Source organism: Limanda limanda, chromosome 8 (genome assembly GCF_963576545.1).
Source record: "Limanda limanda chromosome 8, fLimLim1.1, whole genome shotgun sequence".
In the NCBI taxonomy this organism is placed as follows: Eukaryota; Metazoa; Chordata; class Actinopteri; order Pleuronectiformes; family Pleuronectidae; genus Limanda; species Limanda limanda.
Genome location: NC_083643.1, coordinates 6,573,726 through 6,587,203, shown reverse-complemented (window position 1 = coordinate 6,587,203; position 13,478 = coordinate 6,573,726). Strand labels below are relative to the sequence as shown.

At 43.7% G+C, this 13,478-nt stretch overlaps 1 protein-coding gene across 1 annotated transcript; it reads left to right on the top strand.

Annotated features, from left to right (window-relative positions):
• The first annotated feature begins 1,998 nt into the window (after positions 1-1,998).
• On the top strand, positions 1,999-12,658 carry mlycd (malonyl-CoA decarboxylase). The gene is made up of 5 exons (XM_061076306.1): positions 1,999-2,566; positions 6,772-6,884; positions 7,197-7,353; positions 7,721-7,873; positions 11,544-12,658. The coding sequence occupies exons 1-5, from the start codon at positions 2,036-2,038 to the stop codon at positions 12,087-12,089; spliced, it is 1,500 nt and encodes a 499-aa protein (XP_060932289.1). The 5' UTR covers positions 1,999-2,035; the 3' UTR covers positions 12,090-12,658.
• The last annotated feature ends 820 nt before the right edge of the window (positions 12,659-13,478 follow it).

The window sequence follows — 13,478 nt, the reverse complement described above, 5'->3', positions numbered from 1 at the left end:
TGTTGTGTTCGAGTGTCACGGATATTATTGGTTGTTGTCTTATCAGAGCTCACTCACATGGCAAATATGATAGAACTAGTTATTAAATCCATCAATAAATAGATCAATAAACAAAATGTTATATGTTTAGTTCATATTCACAAATTACAATGGTGCAACATCCACTTTATAATTTACTGAGGGATCCCTCTCCTGTTTGTACACAAGTTCAAGTGTAGCACAGCACAACAACTAAATAACAATATTTACAACATTCATGAGAAAAAACACTGTGTTACATAATCAATACTCAATCAATATCAATGTAAATAATAAAAGGAAAGTTCTCAATTCTAATGAGATTAGTGTAATTTAATTAATTGTTAATGTCTGTTCAATTCAATGATGAATAAAGCATTCTCAAATTTATAGTTGTTAACATCTCTGTGATATCTGACAAAACTTGAAATCAAATACGTATGGTTTAAATGATCCACCAATGGTGTTAAAAATATATTTTTAAAATCAGTTTCCATAGAATAATGTCACTGTCTTTAACATGGGCTTTTTATTTCCTGTTATTAATGTTTGCTACTGATTCCCACATGATTCAGTGTCTGTTCCGTGTTTTAACCTGTTTGCTGTGTTTTAGTGTGTTTTAATGTTATTTGTCCCCATTTATATTTATATATGAAGCTTTTTATTTCATGTTTGCACGTCTTGACCAGGACTCGCTGGCAGATGAGGGTTTATATTTCAATAGGGTGTTCCTGTTTCAACAAAGAATACATGACTAAAAATAAAAAAATGTTTTGTAAATAAGATGGATGAGGCATCTTGTCATTGACTGACAAAACCTGTGACATTTTTACTTTGTATTGCATTGTACTTTCGTATTGCTTGGAGAAAGCAAAATGTCTTGTGAACTGCATGTAGGCTATAAAGGTTATATATATATGATGATAAAAACAGTGACAGGAGCAGAGATGGTTTGACAGCTGATAAATAATGTAATAAAAGCAGTCAAGCACTGGTGCTGCAAAGTTGCACTCAACAGGGGTCAAACAAGAAAATCTTACACAGTGACCTCAGCCTGACTCCTGATTTACCTCTTGCAATGCGTTTGTGTAACTCCAGTCTCTTGGTTTGTGTTATTGAAGCATCATCACATCTCCACTTCAGGTCTGCAGTATTTTATTCTCACTTTAACTGCTCTTTGCAGAGAGAAATATTTTCTGTCTTTTTTACCTTGGATGAAGTGGAAGAGTGCTGTATGTGGAACCATTAATCCATGATATGTGCCCATGGAAACCCACTAACATGAACTTCTGAAGGTTGTCAGTGCAGTTTTTTTCCTCCCAGACTCTTCTCTATCCCCAAAAGGAATAATAAGTCACAGAGAGAAATGTACAGTGGCGCAAATGTTGCGATATGGCACCTTTACCAAAACCTCCGCTGCTATAAAAACTGATGGTAATTTGGTAAATCAAATAACAATATTTACCACAAGCTGGCCAACCATTTGACTTCATATGCACAAAATACTAATCGAAGGCAATCTCCAATAAGTAGATTATCTCTACCAATATGTATAGTTACCCTTATTTACAAAAGCAACCACATATAGTACCCGAACAAAATTTTAGGGGCAGTATACCAGTAAAAGAAAAACAGTGCCTCAAATGAATGTATTATTAAGAAATATATATTTATTTCACATACAATATTGTAATATTAAAATGAATATCTGTTTTTAATTCTTTGTTTGTTTGGAAATCGTATTGAGTAAATAATATATACCTATACCAATACCTTCCTTGTAGAATTGTTTTGGACCCTGACAAATTACTAAAACAATTTTATTTAATTGATTATTTTACCTCATCCTAGAAAGATTTAAACTTGTTTTTTTATTATTCAGATCAGTGACAGTTCCTCGAGTCTGACGTGTTGCCATGGCAGCCGCGCTATCTCTTTAAGAGGCAACCCGGAAGTGGTCGCTTCCTGTGTGTTCCGGTCACAGGTTCCAGGCGGAAAGCGGAGCTCCCTCCCAGCGATGACATCCCTCCCCGTCATCTGGGCCTTCCGCAGCGGGGTGAGGTGCTGGCGACACCGGGCTCTCCTCAAAGTGTCTCCGGGGACCCTTCGCTGCTACTCGTCCCCGAATCGCATCGGTGTCTCTGGCATGGAGGACATCCTGTCGAGGGTCGTGGCACCGTTACCCACATACGAGACCAGGGACAAGACGCCGCCGCCCCCCGAGTCCCACAGCCTGGACTTCATGCACTTCTACAAGAGCCTGGACAAGGAGGACCGACCGGGTCTGCTCGCCCGGCTGTCCCGGGACTTCGGCGTGGACCACCGGGGGGTCTCGGAGCTGGCCGCCAAGCTGCAGGACTCCCAGCTGCGGGACCCGGGCACCGTGCTGCAGGTGGAGGACCGGCTCCGGTACAGCCTGACCCCCCGGTACAAGCACCTGCTCAACCACATCAGCAGGGTGGAGGGGGGGGTGAAGTTCCTGGTGGACCTCCGGGCCGATCTGCTGGAGACCCTCGCGTCCAAGTCCAACGAGAGCACGCACGTCAAGGTAAAGAAAAAGGCGTTTGTTTACATTGTCTACGGGTGCTCGTAGGGGCCAAATAGCGCGTTTGGCTGTTTGGTCCTTTTATAACTGGGCCTTGAGGTGATTTAGTGTTTTGACCTGACTAGTGAGCAGCTGCACGTACACAGGCATCAGCTGCACCCCCCACGCTGCCCCCCCCCATCACACGGCTCACATTCCATCACAGCCCGACCTTTGCTCCACTTTACTTCCTGTAGCAAACTTCACCGAATAAAGATGATGTTTTTCCATTTCCTCAAAGCTAGGAAGGCTTTTTTTGCAAACAAGTCAGACCGGGTTTTGTCACTTTCAAGCCCCATTTCAGTGCTTTCTTCATATTTCCTTTGCACAGAATCACAGTAAAGTGCTGCTGCCTTCCACCTGGGTTGAAATAGACCCTCTAACAACAAAGTGAAAGAGACCATATAAATCAGCCGTGTAATTAACATTTTTGAATGAGTCCCTTGAAGACAAAGTGAAATGAAAATTGAAAAGAAAAGACATTTTCTCCATCACACACACTTATGCAGATCTCCTGCTGTTTGACCCCTTAACGCCACATTGTTTGGGCAACTTCCTCTTCAGAAAACCCAGCTTTCCAGTCTCATTTACCTCATCGCCCAGTCACTCAAGTTCAGTCAGATGTAATTACAGTGCTCAGCTCAGCTCAGCACCGAGATGAAGCAGGTTTCGTGCACTTCTGAAATGAGACTGGAATAATTATTCAGGTGGCAATCTTGCTGTCATGTTAATTCCAGGCACTTAGTTTGTCCAGGAATTCAAATGAAGAGTCCCGTGTAACACACTCACTTCTCTCTCTGCAGTCAAGTGTCTACGGACTGGGTTTGACCGCTGAAAAGGTACAAGAAATATACCATAGATGTTTAATAACACACTGTCACTAATTCAGTGCACACATGGTACATGTAACAGGTTAACTCTTTTGATAACATAGTTGATAAGCATTAGCTCTATAATGTGTCCGAAATTAGGAAATTATTAGGAATTACTGTTTTCAAACTAACAGCACTAAAAAGGTCTGATGATTGATTTAATATAATGATATTAAACAGCACTATAACCTCTAGATAGTCAGATTACTAACATATGAAAAAGGAGAATCAGCTAATTCTGCTCATTTTGAACCTGTATTTAGGCTCGAATGACCTCAATGATGAATCTCTTTGATAGAAATAGTTGTGATTGTTTGCTTAGACTGATAAATCTATCACTGAAGTCATTGATTCAGCTTTTACAGGTGTAATCTGAGTTTGAATTATAACTAATGCTACAACCTTAACAGAAGTATTGACTTTAATAAGAAAAAAAGCTTGAATAATGACACAGTTGTATTTAAGTTTGTATTTCACAAGTCACAATAGTGTGGGGCAGCTGTCTTTCAGTGCAATTCCAGCCGTGTTTAAGTTAATGTCTGCCATTCAAACCCAGTGTGTGTTGAATTCGTAATGATGGCTCTGTGTCCCTACAAGATGGACTCACTCCGGGTTGACATGAAACTGCAATTATACATCGACCTGTGGCTTTAAAAGCCTTTTGTGCTGCTGGATCTCTTGTTGTGCCTCTGGCCTCCGGCAGCTCTGTTATTGACACTGGAACCAGAAAGCTCCTTTAGTGGACAGACGACTGTGACTATTCACCATCAATAAAAGATGCTTGAGTTTTGTGTTAGTACAAAACAAAGCACACTTTGCTTCACGGTGGCCGAGTCTGAAACGCACTGCAGCTAAGATAGATGCCACTTTGTGTCCACTCTTCTGAATCACACAAAATGAAAGGCGCATTGCTGATTTGTTGTGGTGAGATGCTTTTATCAACCTGTACAATACGTGCGCCATTAAATGCTGAGAAGGACAAAGAAACGCTTGATAATGAATTGAAAAAGTTTTTTTTTGTGAGACTTTAGTTTTGTTTGAGTTAAAAGCCTTTCTGCCTTTGACATCGTATTATCAAATGTAAGGGCTGTTGAGTAATATGATTTTATTTCTTTAGATACCTTGACTGCACATTCAGAGGTCGTCCACTCTCCGGCTCAATATGGTTTTTATTCCTGCTGAGATGTGGTTGTGATGCATTTATTGTCGATAACTCAGCCCCACTGAGCTTTTGTTGCTAAAAAGGTCTGAGCCACCTACGGACCCACTCGTACTCACTGACCAGACCACCTTGGTTCTGGGGGTGCACAGCAAGATCTGCTTGTTGTCAATGCTAGGATTGATTGCGCCAAAAATGAGAAAAGGTCACTGGAAATACGAAGCTCTTAGTACTGGTATTGATGTTCATGCCAAAGGGGAAATAACTGACAATCAAAAAAAATGCATATAATCAAAGTAGCACTGAATCATTGATGGGGGGTGGGGGGGGAACACAATTTCTAAAATTACTCAAGTCTGGAATGTGCAAAGGCTGCAATTACCCTGGTTCTTGCAAGCGTGTCACTTTGAATTCTACGCTAGATTAGTCTCTCGTGGTTGGATAATTGATTTTTTGATGTCGCTCCTCACTCCTTCTACCTGCAGGCCTTTCATTTCCCCGCTCACCTGTCCACAAACGGAGTGGATGAAAGATTTAACGACAAATCAAAGGTGTCAGTGGGAGTCGGCTCGCTGGGGATTACACAAAGTATCACAGCGGCTATGTTCCCGCCACAGATAGACTCCCAGCTGACAAGTGGCGTGCGGCCCAGTGGGGGAGAGGTGCTGGCGCCGCCTGAGGCTGACCTAACACTTTGGCAGCCGGTGGTCCTTTGGCCCCGGATAGACAGACTGTTCCATCCAGGCACTGCAGTATCTATCGCTCCGTATAATCACACACTACACAGCTTGTCTTTGTAGCAGAGGCTGCATCCGCGCCTCGATGCATCGATACAGCTCCAGAGTCAAAAAGCTTCATCTTCTTTCTAATGGAGTGCAGGATTCTCTTCTTCCCCTTCTTCTCTTTCCTAACCCGAAGGCTTTGAATGCGAGACCCTCACATTTCAAAAGACTTCATCTTCTGCTGGGTCAATGGAGTACACGTCTCACCTTCTTTTGTGTGTGGGTGAGAATTGCCTATCCCCAAGTGAGCGGCTGCCCTCTCACAGGTTGTTGATGCCCTGCGCTTCCCCACAGAAATGCCAGACTGGGATTATTTTTCCCATTACAGATTATTTAACCTCTGGGGGCCTCGTGAAGTCTGAGGAACATAAATACACATTTATAGATATATATCCATCGCAGCCTTTTTATATTCTAATCTCGCAGCTGAATAATGTGAAGACAATGAATATATGTGGAAAGTCTTGATAGTGAATCCTAGAGAATCTCACCCAGCCTCTCTTATAACCCTCATTGTGTTTGAGCTTGTTTGCATTAGCCCTTATTATGACTGACGACTGGGCATTAAAGGCAGCCGGAGGTGAAATCATCCCACGGAGCAGACAATATGAGTTTGTGTGTCTGAGTGCGTCGACGTGCGTGCACCACGAGCGCCTTGTTTTGTGAGTTTTGCAAGAGATTTGCTGTAAATGAAGTCTGACCTTTGCAGGGAGACAGACCTGCTTTGAAATGGCAAGTTATTTATCGAAGTGACTTCCCTACACCCATCGCAAGCTCTAACAAATCACTGCTCATAATGTGAAAACATTCAAACAGCTTTTCAGACTCCCAGGGGAACACACACACACACTCTGTAAGTGTGTGAGATATGGGTTTGGGATTTTTCATACAGAAAACCTGAACATCATTGATGTCAGGTGAAACAATTGAGCTCGTGAGGAATACGTGCTTATCCAGTTCTTTTAATAGTCATAAAAAAATGTATATGTCTAGAGAATACTTTTATAGTGCTTCCTCTGTATAAGGTATACAATAAAGAGAGAAACTTCTACACTTTGCTCGTGTTTTGGAGACGTTCACATTTCACACAGGATTCAGAAAACTTACTGTAGCAGATATTATTCATTTTCTTTTCCATCAAGTGCTTATGAGTGTTTTGGTTGCACAGAATAAAACAGGACCCTATACCATCATAAAAAAAGCACTGAACTCTCACTCTCCCTGATGTTTCTGGCTCCTGAGTTGTCGGGACGAGGGAAAGAATGTGGTGGATTTTGTTTTGATGATATGATGAACTTACTTCTGAACTCCCACCTTTTCTCTCTCTCTCTCTGTCTCTCTCTCTCCCTCTCCCAGGACCTGAATGGAACGTTGAAGAGTTTGCTGTCTGAGTGGTTCTCTGTGGGTCTGCTCCGACTGGAGAGAATCACCTGGCTGTCCCCCTGCGAGATCCTGCAGAAGATCAGCCAGTAAGAACATTAATGCACCATAGCAAACTGTGTTTCTCTGTTTTTGTCCCGCTCTCATTTCATTTTAATTTTAATCTTTGCTTACATAGCTTTACTTATCACATCTGTAATGCACGTTACATTACACATCGGAGCTAAACGCAGTCCTACACAGATCGGGAGGCAGGTCACATTTAAAAACAACATATATATATATTTTGAGATTCAAATTTGCCACATTATCATTGTAAAGTGCATGTTTAAGGGAAAGTAAAGCTTGACACCTCAGTGAACAGTCAAATAAAACCTGAAACTAACAGTCAGTTCTGTCAGGTATGAGGCGGTGCACCCCGTGAGGAACTGGACCGACCTGAAGCGCCGAGTGGGGCCGTACCGCCGCTGCTATGCATTCACCCACGCCGCCATGCCCGGGGAGCCCCTGGTGGTTCTACACGTGGCCCTCACCGAAGATATTTCTGACAACATCCAGGTGAGAGGCTCCTGTACGGCTGCAGGCTGGTGTGATGGTTTGTCTAACTTTGAGAGTTAAACATCTGGGATTTGCCGCCTTGTTCCTCCTCCTCTCTGCTGACAAATGCATCACCGCTGTGTGGAAAACAAAACCTAGACCTTTAAAACCACTGATCCCCGTGGGAGCGACCTCTTCAGAGCTCACTTCCTGTTATTGTTGTGTACTGGGGAGAAAAAGGAGGTTTGACAGCAGCGAAATCAAATAGTATTTCAGGCTGTGATAAAGTGCATCTCTGAAATATTTGAAAGAGACTCGTGTCCAGACTCCAGCTCTCCCCACCAGAACCCACTCGTGTCTGAAGGAGCTGTCTCTGTTTCTCTCTCAGAGTATCGTCCGTGAGGTCGCCACTCTCGATTCCGAGGAGGACGTCAACAAGATAAACGCGGCCGTCTTCTACTCCATCTCCTCCACCCAGGCCGGCCTGCAGGGCGTGGAGCTGGGCAACTACCTCATCAAGAGGGTAGTGCGAGAACTGCAGGTGGGTGCGGGAAGAACTCCGAATGTAATGTAGGTGCATGTCACGCAAAAAACTAAACAACAAAATGTTAGTAAAAGAACTATTAGTTCCACAAGAAGGAATTTATGTGGCAGCCAAGAAAAATATGGAATTTTGGCAAACACTGATTACATTATTAAGGTGTCAAAATTACTGTTAATGATATTTTACAGTTTAACCCCTTTTTAATATAAACAACTATAAATACAAATACATCCAAAAATGGAAATTAAACACGCATTCCTTTGTGTATAATGTGAACCTGAAAGTATTTGTCAAAAGCTCTCACACCTAGTTGCTGCTTACGTTTGTGTCTTTTAGCACCTGTATTCAGAAACTATTATTTTAATGAGTAAATACTCAATACGGGAACTGAAGAAATCATCACATTTCGAATGATGCTGAATGTTTCGGGTAGTTTTTCACACCAGAGCTCTAATGTGCAAACCTCGACTCGACCCTTAATCGTCAGCCTGGCCAAATGGTGACCAGGCAGAGAAACACTAAATCATTTTTTTCATTCCTCTTAACACAAACACATCCCGTTTAAGCAGAATTTAATGCACACAACAGAAGAAACTAAGCAAACACAATTTCTCTTTATGTTGACATAATAAACCGTGTCTAAAATGCTTTTATTCTTTCATTTTTATTCCAAATGAAACAACTTTTCTATTTTAAAATGCAGCAATGATTAATTGTTTGAATGGGAGTAAACAGGAGAATAAGAGAAAGAGCTTGAGGTGAGAGAAGAGGCAACATCTGTTATCTGGAAACAATAACCCTCGGGTGTTATCAGCGAAGCCTTTAACCATCCTGTCCCATAACGGCGAGATAATAACAACACATCATGACGGTGCACATGACACGGGCACTGATACAGCTGTTATCTCCTGCAGAGCTACTCACCTGCCTCCTTATGTTGCGGTATCAGAAAGTGTTCTTTGCCTAAAGATGCTCCAAATGCTGAATTCAATTAAAAGGGCCCCGAGCCTCCAGGTGAAGTCCAGCTGGCACAGCATCATTCCTGTGAAGTAGAGCTGTGACAGGCAAGATTTGGGTTTTTATTGCTTTTCAGAAGTTTTTATTTTTATTTTAGTCTCGATGCTGATATCATAAATCTCCCACTTGTTTTACCACTTGCATGAATGCATATACACACACAAACAGAGCAGGAGGAAAGCCAGTAATGAAATGTCATCCATCCCTCTCGATGAGCGCGGGAGCCCTTCATGTCGGGCCACTCCAGCTCGCACTTGTTAAATGATTGGAACGCTGAATGGAAAAAAATCAAAAGCCACTCTGCCCAACAGATGAGAAACGGCTCTTTGTAGTAAATCCTCATAAAAATCAGGAGCTTTAAGCTAAGTTATTTATACAACCCGACTGCTGTGATCACTACGAGCTTTTCACTTATTGGTGTTTTTATTAACGGCGGCTCACGGTTTAGGGAACACAGCAGATATTGTTTTTACATTTTCATTTTCAGCATTAGGGGCTGTTGGTGTCAGAGGTCGGAAAACAACGGTATTGTTCTTGATGTGGAATGTTGTCCTCATAAAGAAGTACTCTGGATTGATATGCCAACATCATCTTAAAAACAAATTAATTTGACTTTTTAATGTGTCTGTACTGAGATACAAATCAGTGACCTTGAGACAAATTATAGGTTTTCAAAAAAATGCAAAGTTAATTTGTGCTACACCTTAAAATGAATTTCATATCCAGATTGTATCTACATTAAATTTTTAACCTGATTACATTTAAACCTGGTATAACTATGTGTCTCCAGTGTCCACATTGAGATCCCATAGCGATCTGATCGCTCTGTCCAGCTAACAATACGTCAAAAGGTTCAAAATGACAAACCATAAATATGAATCATAAAAATAATGAATATAAGAAAGGAAGGAGATGGCAGCTGTCAGTGACTCAGATTTATTGTTTACTTCTTGTCCTGTTGGTCTTCACTCCGTCCTATATCCTGATGTCACTGCCATCATGATCTATTAATGGGGGTTTAAGGTCAGAGCTGGGGTCTGAAGAACCGTCTCTATAACACTCCACAGTCTACACTGCACTTCCCCTAAGAAACACACCCGCGGTGCCAAGACCGAACCTAATTGGAGACACAGTTGTCGAGGAAATCAAAGCACAGAAAGTGAGTGGAAGCTTAATCAAAAGCGACGTGAGCGCATCTATATTTTACGGCCCCAGGGGGAATCGAACCCCTGACCCCGGCAGTGTAAGTGCGTATCTCTGCCCTCGAGGTTACACAAGAGAACCACTAACAGTCTTGTATTCTGCTGAGGGCGTGTCTCTCTGACATAAAGGTGAAGAGAGGAGCGCAGCCACAGAGGGCTCACTATGATGATGGATAGATGATAGAATGGAAAAAGAAAAGGTCATAGTTGTGATTTAAGGTGAGGGGGGAGCAGGTCTGGCTTGTCTTTGTAGATTAGACCCTGGAGCGCAATTCTGCCTCCGCTCCTCCTTTTTTCCAGCTTATCCTCCCTGTTTCTTTTTATACCTCTTCCACTGCCTCCATCATTTTTTCCACCACCGTCTCATCTCTGTCAATCATGTCCACTCTCGACATGCGATCACTTGTGGAGCTAAACGTGGAGGCTGGGGGTGTGGAGGGCGAGATCATGATACAGCGCAGTGAGAAGGAAAAAAAACACAAGGAGAGAGGAGAGAGCCAGCAGGACGCGGAAAGAGAGAAGTCTGGATTCTTGAAACGAACGGACTGAGAAATCAAGGGGGAAGAAAGGAAAACAGTGTTTCAGAGGGAGGCAGACAGAGGGAGACGTGTCCCTCCAGGGGTTGTCTGACACCTCCACTTTCATCTGTAGCCTTTCATTCTTCGGCCTGGCACATCGCTCCATCACTTATCAAACCAGACGCAGTTGAGACTGTGAGAGGGGAGTGTTATTCTGACGAAAGGAGAGGGGAGTGGGATGGAAGAGAACGCGTGAGATGGATGGGTGCGTGCGTGCGGTGGGTGGGGGTGTCTAGACGTGACAGAGACTCGGGGAAGAGGAGAGGGAGGAGAGGGAGGGACGGAGGAGGAGGATAGAATAAGAGGGAGGGGAGGAGAAAGGCCATCGTCCATCTCCATCAGCAGAGAAGGATCACGGAGCGATGGAAGTGATTTGTAATTCTGACCCTGTCTGAGGAACCAAGGGGCCAAACAGCAGCCTGAGTGAAAACAAGAAATATCAATGTGTTTTAATGCCGAGGTTGAGCGTTCATCTCCCTGGATTCCATCATAACAAAAGTCATTCTCTCTGCGTTCTAGTGAGGATCAGATCTCTGCTGCCTCTCTCTCTCTCGTTTTTTTTTTTTCTTCATCTTAAGTCCTTATATCTTATTATGTCACAGATTAAGGTCATTCTTCTACTCCTACATCTACATCTATACTATGTACTGTATGTAAGATGTTGTGTTTCAAAATGGGGGACGGATAAAAACAAACCTCTTAACCATGAAAGAGTTTGAATTATTCATCAAACAGTCCGATAGACGTAGGGCAGTTTTTACATTTTGGCCTTTTTTTACACATTAGAGCAAAGGAAATCTGAAAAAGCAATAAACAGTTTGTCTCTTTTAGGGGTTTAAATCTACTTTCCTGTCTCCTCATGTCTTCCAGAGCGAGTTCCCTCACATGGCCCAGTTCTCCAGCCTGTCTCCCATCCCAGGCTTCTCCTCCTGGCTCCAAGGCCTCCTCAGCCAGTACAGAAAGGAAGGCCGGGGCTCGGACCTCCTCTCTGAGCAGGAGTGGAAGGAGGTGGAGCAGGCCACTGACTCCTCCCCTGGGACCCAGACCGTCGACGCCCTCCGGAAGCTGATCGGCACCAGCGAGTGGACGCGCTCGGAGCGGCTGTCCAGCGTCCTGGAGCCCGTCCTGATGCGTCTCTGCGCCTGGTACCTCTACGGGGAGAAGAGGCGGGGCTACGCTCTCAACCCGGTGGCCAACTTTCACCTGCAAAACGGCGCCACCATGTGGCGACTGAACTGGCGCGCCGACACCAGCCCCAGGGGGGTGGCGAACTCCTGCGGCATCATGGTGAACTATCGCTACTTCCTGAAGGAGACGCCGAAGAACAGCTCCGTGTACCTGCAGAACAAGAGCATTATGGCGTCCGATCAGGTTCTGGGTCTCGTTTCCCAATATCAGAAGAACAGCAAACTGTGAGAGAGAGAGAGACGAGGACACGCCCACAAACAGATTAGCACTTGATATCACAATCTTATTATCACATTCTGAAAATCTTTATTTTGTTTAATTTGTCTTTGATATTTAATTTTTAAAAAAAGGCTCCGGTAGCTTCATTAAATGAACTTTAGCTGGTGTTGCTTTGGATTTGAAATCAGACCATTTGTCACATTTACGTTTCTCATCCCATCTTCTGTATTTAGAACATAGGTTTTATTTTCTGCCTCATTGCGTGTCTGGCAGAAGGTGTTTGATATTGTGCGAGTGTTTGTCAGGCTGAGAGACCGGAGCTAATGAAGCAGGAGGCGTCTATCGATGCCTTTTCTATGTTCCTGGATAACTGCATGTGATGGTGAAGCAGGAGCAATGAGTGAGTGCAGCTGCTGGAATAAATGATGCTCCGAGTCTTTCATCTGGCCGACGCACTGCAAACACGGTGAAGAATGGGAGAGGAGTGAATTTTTATTTTGTTGTTGTTGCTTGGTTTGGGGATTATTTAAACCTGCTGACTGGAAATATTATTTCATATTAAATAACTGTCAACAAAACAGACTTTTTTTCCCTGTTGTGTTTAATCACGGCTCGTATTTTTACAGTCGACTGTGCTTGCTCTGATGTGCAGGTCGGACCCTTCTGGTCCCCACCTCCTTTTACACACACTCAAACACACACACACACACAGACACACACAACGAACCTCTCCAGAGAACCACTGCTGATGTTCTAACTACACTGTACAGGTGCCAAGCAGGGCTCCTATCAGCCCACACCCCATTGTTGTGAAATAATATATCACAGCAAGTTGACTGTGAAATTACATTTTATCTCTCAGGAGAGCCAACCTGTCTTTTCATTTTTTTCACATTGTCTCTGCCCCCCCCCCCCCTTCCCTCTGTTCTCTGCCTGGTGCTGCTCGGTGTCCTAGAAACTAATGGACTGAGAAATAAAGTTAAAGTACAAGGCTAGATTGATGGTGTTCAGTTGTGAGGAAGTGGGGGGGGGGGGGAGAATAAAGAAGCATAAAGAGGACAGTTGTTTAAAGGATGCCCTTGAGAGACAGCGTCGGTGCCTCCAGAGATGTTGGAAACAATAAGGGACCCGATGCCTCTCTGGGCACCGATGGGCTCGGCGGTCACATCGAAGAGCGACGCTGTCACGCCGCCTCACGATGGAGAAGGATGAACGCCGTGGTATCTGTTGCCATGGTAGCAGCGGCGGCGACACACTCCACACTTTGTGCTTTGAGCTTTTGTGTTTTGAGTCACCTCTGCCCAGGTCTCACCAAAGCCCACTGACCACAGAGCAGCTCAAAGTCCGGAAGCTTTTAATTATAGATTCTTAATGTATTAAGTCCCCTGGTGAAAATAA

Excerpts from the sequence above, each read along its gene's own strand:
- mlycd (XM_061076306.1), top strand. The coding sequence starts at position 2,036 with ATGACATCCCTCCCCGTCATCTGGGCCTTCCGCAGCGGGGTGAGGTGC. Across the intron at positions 6,885-7,196 it reads ATCCTGCAGAAGATCAGCCA|GTATGAGGCGGTGCACCCCG; the intron begins GTAAGAACATTA and ends CAGTTCTGTCAG. Across the intron at positions 7,354-7,720 it reads ATATTTCTGACAACATCCAG|AGTATCGTCCGTGAGGTCGC; the intron begins GTGAGAGGCTCC and ends TTTCTCTCTCAG.